This window comes from Crocodylus siamensis, chromosome 15 (assembly GCF_052110815.1).
Source record: "Crocodylus siamensis isolate JL-2025a chromosome 15, ASM5211081v1, whole genome shotgun sequence".
Taxonomy (NCBI): domain Eukaryota; kingdom Metazoa; phylum Chordata; order Crocodylia; family Crocodylidae; genus Crocodylus; species Crocodylus siamensis.
In genome coordinates, this window is record NC_143409.1 from 31,552,370 (window position 1) to 31,564,551 (window position 12,182).

Sequence of the window (12,182 nt, forward strand, 5' to 3'; positions counted from 1 at the left end):
TTAAGTCATGATTACCATTTCACAATACTTAATTTTATTGTATTTTTCAGTGTTCCCTATATGTAGCATGAGTGAAGCATGCAAATAACTGCAGTTTGTTTAATTATTGTATTGTTCAGCTTTGTGGACTAATGAATTATAAAACATGTAGGCCATACTTGCGTTTTTTTTATATAGTAAAATGTTGACCCAAGCAGTCGTTGTTGTTGCTTTGCTACATGAGAATTCACCAGTCTGAAAAGTTACTGTTTTTTTTTCTTCTCTGTACAAAGTCTGGCAAATTCTAAGGGGGAACTGAATAAAACATAAAGACAATCTTGGATGGGTTCTAACAATGTGTGAAGGCTAGATACAAATAATTTAGAATTTCTCATACTGTAATAAGGGACAGATTGGGAAAATCTCTTCCTTTTGAAATGTGGTGTTCTTCTATTTTTGTCTTTTCTATACCTTATAAACTATTAATTGGAAGAACAGCTACCGTTTGAGCTTAGATCATTACATAGAAGAGGGGGTAGATACCAATACTGGTCTTCATAAAGGTGATAAATTATGCAAGCTTTTAACAGCCACTCTGAGCCTTTTGGATAGAGTGGGATATAAGTTTAAATTAAATAAATAAAAATAAATCTATTGAGGAAGTTGTGTTTTATAATGAAAGAAGGAAAAGACTTCTTTGCCCCACAGTAAGTTACCTAGCTTTGGTCTGCCTCTAAGTCAAACCTAGGTAGCAACACTTAAGAATAGGAAAACTTTTATTTTTTAACATGAATATATTCAATTACATATCCAGTAACATAATTTCATATACACATCATCTCATACAGCATGTTTGCGAGTCAGAAGACAGAGAAGAAGTGGTGGTTTGTGAATTGTGTGAATCCAGTGTTGTCAGCTTTAATCAACACATGAAAAGAAATCACCCTGGCTGTGGTCGTAGTGCAAATCGACAAGGTTATCGTAGCAATGGTTCTTATGTGGATGGATGGTTTGGTGGTGAATGTGGAAGTGGAAACCCATACTATCTACTGTGTGGTAGCTGCAGAGAAAAATATTTGGCCTTGAAGAGTAAATCTAAGACATCATCCTCAGAAAGGTATGGAAGAAAATTGTGGTGGGAGATTTAATTATATATGACTAACAGGGAATAATTCAAAATGTCTTGTTATAGGCATTTTAAAATCTGACCAGCTGACGCTGCAATTTGTACAAGAATTCTTTATAATAACTGCAATTTAAAATATTTTGATTAAATTTTTTGTGGAAAAGGGAAATAACTTTAAAAAGTCTTTCTAAGTATTTTGCTGACCATTCATTTCAGTTTTCTCCTGGCCAACAGCTTAAAAAAATAGTGTAAAAGCGTCTTTTATTTAATTAGGAAACATTAGGATTGGATTTTATGTTTAGAATAAAAAATCTGAATTTTTCTAGTCCATAAGTTAGTGAGGTTTCCATTTTTACCAGGCATTTTATTTTATACTAGCCAATTGCCTGTCAAGAATGATGGGGAGTGGGAGTGGGAGGGGGCTGGGATGGAGTGCCGCCACCTAACGCCCCATGCTGCTGTTGTTTTGCCTCTTGCAGGGAGTGGGGTGGGAGAGCCAAGGTCAGCATCCTGGCAAATCTGATTGGTTTCCATCAGCCAATCAGAGCACAAATAAAGCATTACAGACGGACAGACTTAGGGTTTTATAATATTAGAATATTCCATTATTATCTTCAAAAAACATTTTTCTGTAGGATGTAACTACTTATAGTTCTAGTCTCAAAGCCATGTGTGGTTAAGATTTTTTTGAGCTATTTTATTTATATCCTTTTAAAAAAATGTTACTGTTTGGTGTAGGTACAAAGGCCAGGCTCCTGATTTAATAGGCAAGCAAGACAGCGTCTATGAAGGTATTTCTTTGCTCTGAGTTCTTTGAAACACCATGTCATTTTTATGTAGCTTTGCTTACATATGTTTTAAGTTTTTAAATATAATTCCATACAAATACATCTGTAGTTCAGAGTATACTCCAAGCCATACACTAAGAATAATTTTAGTATTTTTTCAGGATAATTTTTTTTCATGTCAGTTCCAGAATCTTTCTGTAGTCTTTCTTATGAGTAGATGAGAAGTAGTGGTTTGGTTGATTGGGCTATTGGTTTTAATAGCAATTTGTTTTGTAAGGGACTACAGGTTGAAGGCAAATTCACCTTTCTTTAGGCAAGTCTAGTAATTGGCAGATGCTAAAAAGCAGAGGTGCAACAGGGCAGATCTGCACCCTGAGCAGAAACAGCAGAGGGCATTGCCAGCTGCTGGTGACAGTGGTGCAGCTATTTTTGTTTCCCCTCTATCCCCCACCGCCGCATCTCCCTGTGGTGTTCCCAGTCATTCCCCATCTCCCCTACCCCACCTTTATTTTGAGCCTTTTCAGCAGTAGCATAGCTAAATCTACAGGCATTCCCACTTTCTGTTAGGTGGGAATGTTCTAGGATCTCCTTCTCCTTAGTATAGTCCCTTCTGCCTGCTGTGGGAGAGCTCTTTTCAGGTCCTTTTTTGACTGGATCTCCTTCACTATGAGTAGGCACTCTTTTATAACAAGGTGTCCTTGCAATCACTTCACCCAGTTGCATGTTCCCTGAACACAGACCCCAACCTTAAATTATAGTGTATTGTATCTCTACAAATGAGGGCTGATATTAGTAAAATCAGGATACAGGTTGCAATTCATATATATTCTTTACTTTTATACAATGGCTTTTAAATTCATTGAAAATTATTTACATGAACAAATACATTTATAATTAAAGACATTTCCTTACTGTATAATTGATGGCACAATTTAGATTTTGTACCTAAACTTTGTTTATTTCTTCAACCTCAGAAGATTGGGATATGCTGGATGTGGATGAAGACGAAAAGCTGACAGGAGAAGAGGAGTTTGAGTTACTGGCTGGGCCTCTTGGTTTAAATGATCGCCGAATTGTACCTGAGCCTGTTCAGTTTCCTGATAGTGATCCACTGGGAGCATCAGTTGCAATGGTCACAGCCACCAACAGTATGGAGGAGACCTTAATGCAAATAGGTAAATTAGGAAGAGATAGGTAGTGTTTTAAATTAGATTTGAAATACAATTTCTGCTTAGATGGACAGGTACAATATGATTGGGCAGGTGTCTAACATGGATGGTCTATCTTGTTTCCCCACAGCAAGAAACACAGCCAGGAAATACAGCTTTTTTTTTTAGGGATGGCCCAGTGGATGCAGGTCCAAACCCTTTATGTTGAACTTATTTTTGTTTACATTGGACAAATCTACATTTTGGCAGTGATATGTCCTACCTGGGCTGTTCCCAGACGACCCGCTGATCCACTGCTGCTGGCATGCTCCAAACACCAAAATATGCTGGTTGAGATGCCCAGCTGTGCTTCTGTGGCCACTCTCAAGACACAAGTCCCCAATATTGACAGTGGCTACTGAAGAAGACCCTGCGACATCTTTGGTATATTTTTAGGTTGTGAGTGTGTGTAGATGCAGGTGGGCAGGGCATATACATCTGACACATCCTGCTGCTGTTGTAGTGTGGGCATGCCCTCTATGGCCCCAGTCCCTCTTTTGAACTCTACTTGTAAGGACTCAAGAGCCTGTTGACTTAAACTGCATGCAGACATTCATTGCTGCCTGAAGAAATTTCTTCCAGTAGAAAAATAGCTCAGGAGCTGGTATGTAAGATCTCTAGCCAAGGGGCAATAGAAGGCTGCTCCCTGGGCTGCCAGTCCCTGTAGGGGAGCCCATAAATTGACAGCCTGTCCTCTCCCATGCCTGAGAGAGGGGAAAGCTGTCAAGTGGCAGCTGCTGAAAAGGGGCAGCAGTCACAGACAGTTGGGGAGGGTTCCTGCCTTGAAAGTCAGGGGAACTTTTCTCCCAGCTCCACTCCTGGTCTGCAGAAGGAGATAAGCTGGGGTAAGTGTGCAGACTTTCAGTTTCCTGGGAGAAACTTTTCCAGGAGTGATTTAACCCTGCTTGTTGTTGCCAAGTTATTTTTCTTCTGGAGCGGCCATTTTTTCTCCAAGAGAGAATGCCTTCAACATCTGTACATTTTTTATTTCTACTAAGTAAAACAACAGTTCTCTTCTTGGAAAATGAATGTCTGTACCTGATCTTAAATGGAACTGTGCCAAGAGGACCACACTAATAGATGAGATTACACCACTTGGCTTTTAAGTTTGTAGCCCACTATAGCGGGGAGAATTTTTTATTTTTTACTTTTTTTTCAATACAGGTTGTTGTCAGATTATTCCCCATCTTTTGTCATAAAATTAGAAAGCGCTGAGTTTGGTTTAGAATTTTAGGAGTGTTGTCTTCTGCTATCTACAAATGATAATAATAATTCCATGTGTACAAAAGATGAGAACAAAGTGCTTAATTTGTGTAATGCATTCAACACACTGCACACTGAAATCTGCCAAATTTTGTATTACTATGTATGTCATAACTTTGTGTGCCTTACTTTATTGTAATGTATTCTATTTTTTCCCTTTCCTGTTATCAATTTAAAGGCTGTCATGGCTCTATAGAAAAATGTTCTTCTGGCAGGATAACTCTGGGAGAACAAGCGGCTGCTCTTGTAAATCCACATGACCGTGTTATGGCTTTAAGAAGAGTGACAGCTGCAGCTCAAGTGCTCCTTGCAAGAACTATGGTTATGAGAGCACTCTCGCTGTTATCTGTCAGGTCTGTGAGGTTCTTGATGATACTGATTTATTTTCTTTGCATTTAATTTACTGTGTCCTTTATATATTGGTAGTACAGAGGTGCTGCAATGTTAACATGTGGTAAAATGCACAGTAAAAAATGGTTTCTGGTCATGATACAAATGTCCAAGACGGACATTAGAATTTCTAAATGTAAAATAGTCAGAGATTGTGGTTAAGGTGCATATTTTGGACATGGAAGGTAAGAGCTAAAATGTCTTTTCACAGATTTCTTATATGACTTCTGTCACACAAGCCCTGATTTAGCACATAGTTATCCCTGTATTTAAGTATGAGTTGTCCTTTTGGGCATTTATACATTTGCTTGAGGGAGGTGGGGGGGCATTAATTAGAGCAGCTCTGAGACTGGCTCTAATTAAAGTGCCTGGAGCATAGAATCCCCTCACCTAAAAATGATGGGAGGGGACTTTAAAGCCTGTTCGACAAAGTTTAGTTAAAGCACCCCTGCTGCCATGTTTAAACATAGGGATGCTGATACATGAGATGCTGAGTCTGCTGGAGTGTGGTAATTACCTTGTTGCCCATGCATTAGATGCCCTTGGTTTCCAGTGATACTGTACACATTCTTAAAGTTAAGCTTGAATGGCTGCAAGAAAAGGGCCAGGATCTCTCTCTGTTCCCCATCTATAATCTAAGGATAATATAACCTTTCTTTCAGCCCTTTGAGGGAAATTAAGTTTTCACTAATCAGGCAAGGAGTGTTTCTTTCACAAAGGTTGTTTGGGAGTAACTAGACTGTATACCAGTTAAGATTTCGTATTATGTGTTATTACATTTGAAAGAAAAAACAAAACTAAAGCTTGGGGTTTTTTTTCCATTTTTGACAGTGGGTCCAGTTGTAGTCTTGCAGCTGGTCTTGAATCTTTGGGTTTAACAGATATCCGAACTTTGGTTCGATTAATGTGCCTAGCAGCAGCAGGGAGAGCAGGCCTCTCCACAAGTTCTTCTACTATATCCAGTACCACAGAGCGATCCAGAGGAATACACAGCAAAACAAGCAAGCCCATATCTTGCCTGGCCTATCTGAGTACAGCTGTAGGGTGTTTGGCATCAAATACTCCTAGTGCTGCAAAGTTGCTGGTACAGTTGTGTACACAGGTATGATTATTAATTACTTACCTTTGCATCAGATTTGTTTTATTTTTATAAATAAGCTGAGGTGCCAAGTTTTGTGAGGAGTGGTTTATGTGAAGGAGGTACAAGAATGCCTACTGTGCTCTGCTGCAGTCTGCACTTGGATGCAAAAAAAAATTTCCTTGAATTGACTGGAGCCTGTTTGAAAATACTGGGTTGAAGTTTGCTTGTATGTGATCCTTTTCCTTAAAAAGGAAACAAGATAAAAATAAGGTGGAAGAGATTGGTTGCAAGGTTTATTTATCTGGTAAGGAAAAGCAAATCTATTTGGAGAAAAAAAAGTCACACTTACATACACAGATCTAAAGGGTCTAAAGGGATCTAAAAGTGATGCTGGTATACAAACTTAATACTTTATTGTATTAACTATACTCAGATCAGATGCATTTGTTGTAAATGGGGATTTGGTCTGGCAGAGAAAAAAAAAGTGAACATGCAATAAGTGAGTGTATCTGTAATCTCTAACTCATACAAGATAACTGATTTAGCTTTTTGTGAGTATGGACTATATACATGTGGAAGAATGTAAGTATTCTGAGAGATCAGTTAATTTTATTATACATGTTTGGTTGTTTGATTTTTTCCCCCCCCCCACCCCACCCCCAGTCTGACCCAGTCTTCTAAGTTTTCTGGTATATTGAATTCCCTAACTGCAGCTGCTGCTGGTGGTTCTTTAAATTCTGTCGCTCACCCTACAAACTGTTTCCTGTGAGCAGAGAAGTACACTCAGGCCACTCAGTTTGCAGGATAGAGGCTTTTACTGTTCTTATTTTATGTGACATTTACAGTATAAGAGGGTGGGAGTTGGAAGATGTTGATTTTTGCAAATAAACTACAGATCTTGAAAAAAAAATTACATTCTAGATTTTAACAACATATTAGCTTGTTGAAAAATTTGTCTTAATTGCCTCTCTTTTAGAATTTGATTTCTGCTGCAACTGGTGTAAATTTGACAACAGTTGATGATCCAATTCAAAGAAAATTTTTGCCAAGCTTTCTGCGAGGAATTGCAGAAGAGAACAAGCTTGTAACATCACCCAACTTTGTGGTAACTCAGGCACTAGTAGCATTGTTAGCAGACAAAGGGGCCAAATTAAGGCCAAACTATGATAAAGCAGAAATTGAAAAGAAAGGTATGATTCTTTTTTTGGTTTGTTTTTTACCACTAACATTAACAAAATTCTGTAGTTTCTTGGTTCTGTTCCCAGGCAAACTGTATGACAGAAATTAAGTTCTGCTATGTATTATAAACAGTCAACTTGATTTTTTTCCTTATATGCATGAATTTAAAAGCTGATTTCTAAGAGAGCAGTCTCCAAATTCAGGAATACAATTTAATGTCTTTTTAAAGGTTCTGCTTCTTTTTTGAGTTTTACAAGTAAAGCTATTCAATTGATGAAACTTTTAATGTGCATATTGTTAGTAAATGCACAAAACAAAATGAAGACTACTGTAAACGTGTTTTATTAATCTACTTCATTTAGGTGCTATAATGATAGGAAATGCAGACTTCTGGGTAAAATGACATTTTTAGGTTGTTGTCCATTTGCAGAAATCCCACAAACATTCAAAAGCATAGAAATCTGCAGATAATACAAATTCAACCTTTATTTTACCTCTACAATGTGGTAATAGAGATATGTGAAGACATTTCTTGGATATCTTCATTCCTGCAATATTTTTATTTCTTCAGTGACAAAGTGAACTGTTTTAGATTTGTGTAACTATAATTGCCTCATTTTCAGCATGTGCTGTGTGCCGTTACCTTTTTCATAGGAGGCATTTAACCAATTTCCGATTGTCTAGGTATCATGCTAAAGGCAGTTGTTCTTGTCTTTAGTATTTCACGTGCCACCAGTTACAGAAGTCTTGTTAGACACATATAAGGTTCTAAATGTCCTAACCATAGATCTATAATAATTGTGGTGTTTTCATGAAAGAATAAAGATTAGTGTGGCAGCCTGAAATGGTCAGAGGTAGTCAGAATTGGATTTTATTAAAGAAAGCTAGTGTGGTTTTATAGTAAATTTTGGAGAGCTTTATTTGCTAGATTAGCTATAAAAATCCTATTTGACATCCTGTTTGCAGTTCAAAATGCATCGTCTTCCCTTATCCTCTGTCATGGTGTACTAGCTTGGCTCCCTATGCCTGTGTAGTATCTTGTTGAGTGCCAGTTTGACCCATACATCCACAAGCTTATACTTTCAGCTCACAATACAGATTTTAAAGACCCAATCTTTATTTTCAGGATGAAATCCTGGTCCCACCAGAGTTGGTGGGGATCTTATTATTGACCTTAACAGAATCAGTTTCATCCTTTGTCTAAAATACTTTAAGGCCACTTAAGGCATGATTAACTGATTTAACATTTAACACTGATAAGTGCAAGGTGTTGCACATGGGGAGGAAGAACCGGCACCACACTTACAGGTTGGGGAACTCCCCTCTTGCCAGCACGGAGACGGAAAAGGATCTTGGAGTCGTCATTGACTCCACGATGAACATGGGCCGGCAGTGTGGGGAGGCAGTCAAGAAGGCCAATCGTACCCTGTCATGCATCCACAGATGCATCTCGAGCAGGTCCAGGGAGGTGATCCTCCCCCTCTATGCGGCACTGGTCAGGCCGCAGCTGGAGTACTGCGTCCAGTTCTGGGCGCCACACTTCAAGAGGGACGTGGACGATATGGAAAGAGTTCAGAGGAGGGCCACTCGTATGATCAGGGGTCAGCAGGGCAGGCCTTATGAGGAGAGGCTACGGGACCTGAACCTGTTTAGCCTCCACAAGAGAAGGTTAAGGGGGGACCTTGTGGCCTGCTACAAACTGGTCAGGGGGGATCAGCAGGTATTGGGGGAGTCCCTGTTCCCCCGTGCGCTGCCAGGAGTGACCAGGAATAATGGTCACAAACTGGCGGAGGGTAAGTTTAGATTAGATATTAGGAGGTGCTACTTCACAGTCAGGGCGGCTAGGGCCTGGAACCAGCTTCCAGGGGAAGTGGTGCAGGCTCCTAGCCTGGGGATTTTTAAAAGGAAGTTAGATGAGCACCTTGCCGGGGTCATCTGACCCCGGTGCTCTTTCCTGCTAAGGCAGGGGGTCGGACTAGATGATCTACCTAGGTCCCTTCCGACTCTAGCTACTATGAAACTATGAAACTGGTTAATCACATCTTAAGTTGTGACCCAGCCCCATGTTCAATCAGTTAATGGCATGACAGAAAAAGGAATAAGCCACAGAGTTATTCCACAAAATGTGGAATGCATGGCCAGGTGCTCCTCTGTGGCTGGGAGGCTCATCAGCTAACAGGGCTCCCAGCTGCAAGCCCTGCAGGTGGCAAGGCTTGCAGCCAAGGGAGCTTGTGGAATGCTGCCCCCACTACAAGCCTCATCAGCTATGGGGCTTACAGCTGTGGGAGCTTGTTACTTGCTGGTTCAGGAGGAGCCTGGGATCATAATCCCAGATTCCCCTGTACTGGCAGTAAGGTAAGATTGGAGCTGATGCTGGATCCCATATTCACACCTCCAATGTGGCATGGGAAGAGGCATGATTGTGTGGATCACACATCAGATCCTATCACCCTTCTACCAGAATGTCTATAGGGGTTCCTAAAAGGCTCTTATTCTGTGGGTTCTAAAAGACTTTTTGGGGAGAAATGAAAATGGGAAAAGGTTCGTTTGTATTCTCTTGGTATATGTAGTTTTTCCCCCAAGTTTTTTAAGATGCCTGCAACATTTTTGTAAAAATCTTGCTGAATTAGTCTTTCAGAAAATTATAGCTAACACTTGGCTTGTTTAATGACGTTGGTACTGATTTTAAGCATCATCTCATTGTTTTGTTTAAGCAGGTTTAATTGCCCATTTGTATGCCCATCCTTCCTATGATCCTTCTGCTGTAGGCCCTCTGGAGCTGGCTAATGCACTAGCAGCTTGCTGCCTTTCTTCAAGGTTGTCCTCACAACATAGACAGTGGGCTGCGCAGCAGCTTGTGCGAACTCTTGCAGCACATGATCGAGACAACCAAACTAGTCCTCAGACTCTTGCTGATATGGGAGGAGATCTGCGAAAATGCTCTTTCATAAAATTGGAGGCTCATCAGAATAGGGTGAGCAAGATTCCTCTTCACATTACACTCTTCAGTATTTTTTTTTCTCATCCACAGAACAGCTTACTTTTATAAGAGATTCTGGCCTGCAGCTACTGATTTTATTGTTGCTACAGATGTTTAAAATTTAAGACTTTATGGTACTTTGTCCCTTACTCCATTTTTCTACAAAACAAATAGAGGGGCGGTCATAGTAAGTTATTACCATAACTTATTACAAGAAAAGAAAAAAAAATTAAATGAGAAGCAAGGGAGTATGGAGGTAAGTTCACTTGTAGTTCCTTATCACAATGGAAGCTTTGATAATTTAGGTATTGGTCCTGAGACTGCATCTCCTCATAGGCAAACACTTTCAGCTGTGCTGGCGTTCCATGAAGAGGCAAGAATCCACCCACAGAGTTAATTGAAAATTAGGTCCTTTGAAACTTTTTGTGGATAAATCAGGAAATGTTATTTAATAAAGTAATAATAATTCAACTGACTGAATTTACACATCTTCTCTTTTATATTTTTGCTTAAAGAAGAACAAAACTATTAATTTGTTCTGTCATAAAAGATAAGCTCATGAGTGGCCTGTGAATGATAGTTACAAATATTGTGGTGTTCCCAGCCCCACCCCCTTCTGCCCTCCAGCAACTTAAATAATTATCCTAAATTGTACCATGAAGGGTATTTTATTTTGGACATTGTTAGATTCCACTTGGTATAATTTATTTCAACAATATTGCTAATCCCTTTGCTCAAATCAGTTAAAAAATTCAAGGGGTTGCATGGGAAAACTATTTTTTGGCTTAAATTTTAAACTCTATTGTTTAATGCTAATTTAATTTTTGCAGGTCATGTCCTGTGTGTGGTGCAACAAAAAGGGACTTCTGGCAACTAATGGGAATGATGGGACAATAAGAGTATGGAATGTTACAAAGAAGCAATATTCATTGCAACAAACGTGCGTCTTCAACAAATTGTAAGTAGTTTCTTTATGAAAGCGTGATACTAATTTCAGTTCTGATCATACCAAGTTTGGTTCTTTGTCCAGTACTTGCTGGCCTGCCTGCAGAGGTGGACAGCTTGATCTGAGAGTGCTGTGAAGTTCAGAGATGGGAGGAGGAAAATGTTTCCTTGTTGCTTAATTAAGAAAGATTTTTCATAATATTAACGAAGGAAATCTAGCCTTAATTTTAGCTACTTTCACAATTTAGCTACTGTCCTTTTTTTGACTCTGCGTCTTCATTGGTTAATTTTAGTTATTGTTTTAATGCACAGACAATTGATCTGCAACTACATACACAGTTGAATCCTAATTCTTTTTCCTTGCTCTGAAAACTTTGTATTACATTTTCAAAATTAAAATCCAGATTTTTCTTCTGTTCCATCCATTTTCCTAGGTAACTTTAGTTTCATTAGGGATTAAGAGTAGTTCAAACTTTGATCCATCCCCTTTTTGTCACATGTAAATGTTTTTAGTTCTCAAACTTTTTAAAATAAGCAGCTTTAAATGGCAGGCCTATATTCAGTTGTGCTGTCTGTCTGTCTGTCTGTCTTTGGACAGATGGATCTTGTCTTTTAGTTTCATAAGAAAATTAGTTAAGCACAGCCAAACAACTAATTTCCCAATTAAAAAGAGTAATAAACTGTAACCTTGGTATATTTGTACATAAAACATCTAATTACATAATAATAGCATTGACAAGTTATATATCGCTTGCATTTAGATGCAGAATGTTTGAAAAGGGAAGTTATTTGCCCTTTTAAGGAGGGGAACAAAAATTTAGAATTGGAAAAAGTCTTCCACAGAACGTTTTTTCAACCACAAATGTTCCCCTTAATGCTTGAGACGCCAACATTTTAGAGTGCCTCTAAAATAAATTGTTTTCAGTATGTGTTCAATTTGTGGGGATGAATATTAAAACTGAGGTGCCTTTTTAAGGACTTGGGTAGAAGGCACACTTCCATAACTTTTGAGAACACAATTTATTTCTAAACATTCCTAAAAGTGCGTAAGAATTATCTACATATTCGGCTTCCCTTTTACACAAGAGGGATTTTGCTGACCTTCTGACTTTTTATGAAATATTCCTTCATTTTGAAATGTGTCATATCCAGTACATTCACAACTTTACACTTGTACTACTGTTAAATATTTTATGCAAAACACATGTTACAATAATCCTACTTATACAGATATCTGCTGGTG

At 38.8% G+C, this 12,182-nt stretch overlaps 1 protein-coding gene across 7 annotated transcripts in view; it reads left to right on the forward strand.

The window, feature by feature from the left end:
* HERC1 (HECT and RLD domain containing E3 ubiquitin protein ligase family member 1) overlaps nucleotides 1-12,182 on the forward strand; it is a 185,013-nt gene that overhangs the window by 118,227 nt on the left and 54,604 nt on the right. For 6 of the 7 annotated variants that reach the window (XR_016439229.1, XR_016439230.1, XM_090028114.1 and 3 more), the window contains exons 45-52: nucleotides 828-1,096; nucleotides 1,844-1,896; nucleotides 2,868-3,068; nucleotides 4,543-4,717; nucleotides 5,586-5,856; nucleotides 6,812-7,025; nucleotides 9,783-9,988; nucleotides 10,825-10,952. Coding sequence is in view for 5 of the 7 variants with exons in the window: in XM_090028114.1 (XP_089884240.1) it covers nucleotides 828-1,096; nucleotides 1,844-1,896; nucleotides 2,868-3,068; nucleotides 4,543-4,717; nucleotides 5,586-5,856; nucleotides 6,812-7,025; nucleotides 9,783-9,988; nucleotides 10,825-10,952 (1,517 nt within the window). In the remaining 2 variants the exon portion in view is untranslated. The remainder of the gene's footprint in view (nucleotides 1-827; nucleotides 1,097-1,843; nucleotides 1,897-2,867; nucleotides 3,069-4,542; nucleotides 4,718-5,585; nucleotides 5,857-6,811; nucleotides 7,026-9,782; nucleotides 9,989-10,824; nucleotides 10,953-12,182) is intronic. The other variant, XM_090028113.1, reaches the window with a different exon arrangement.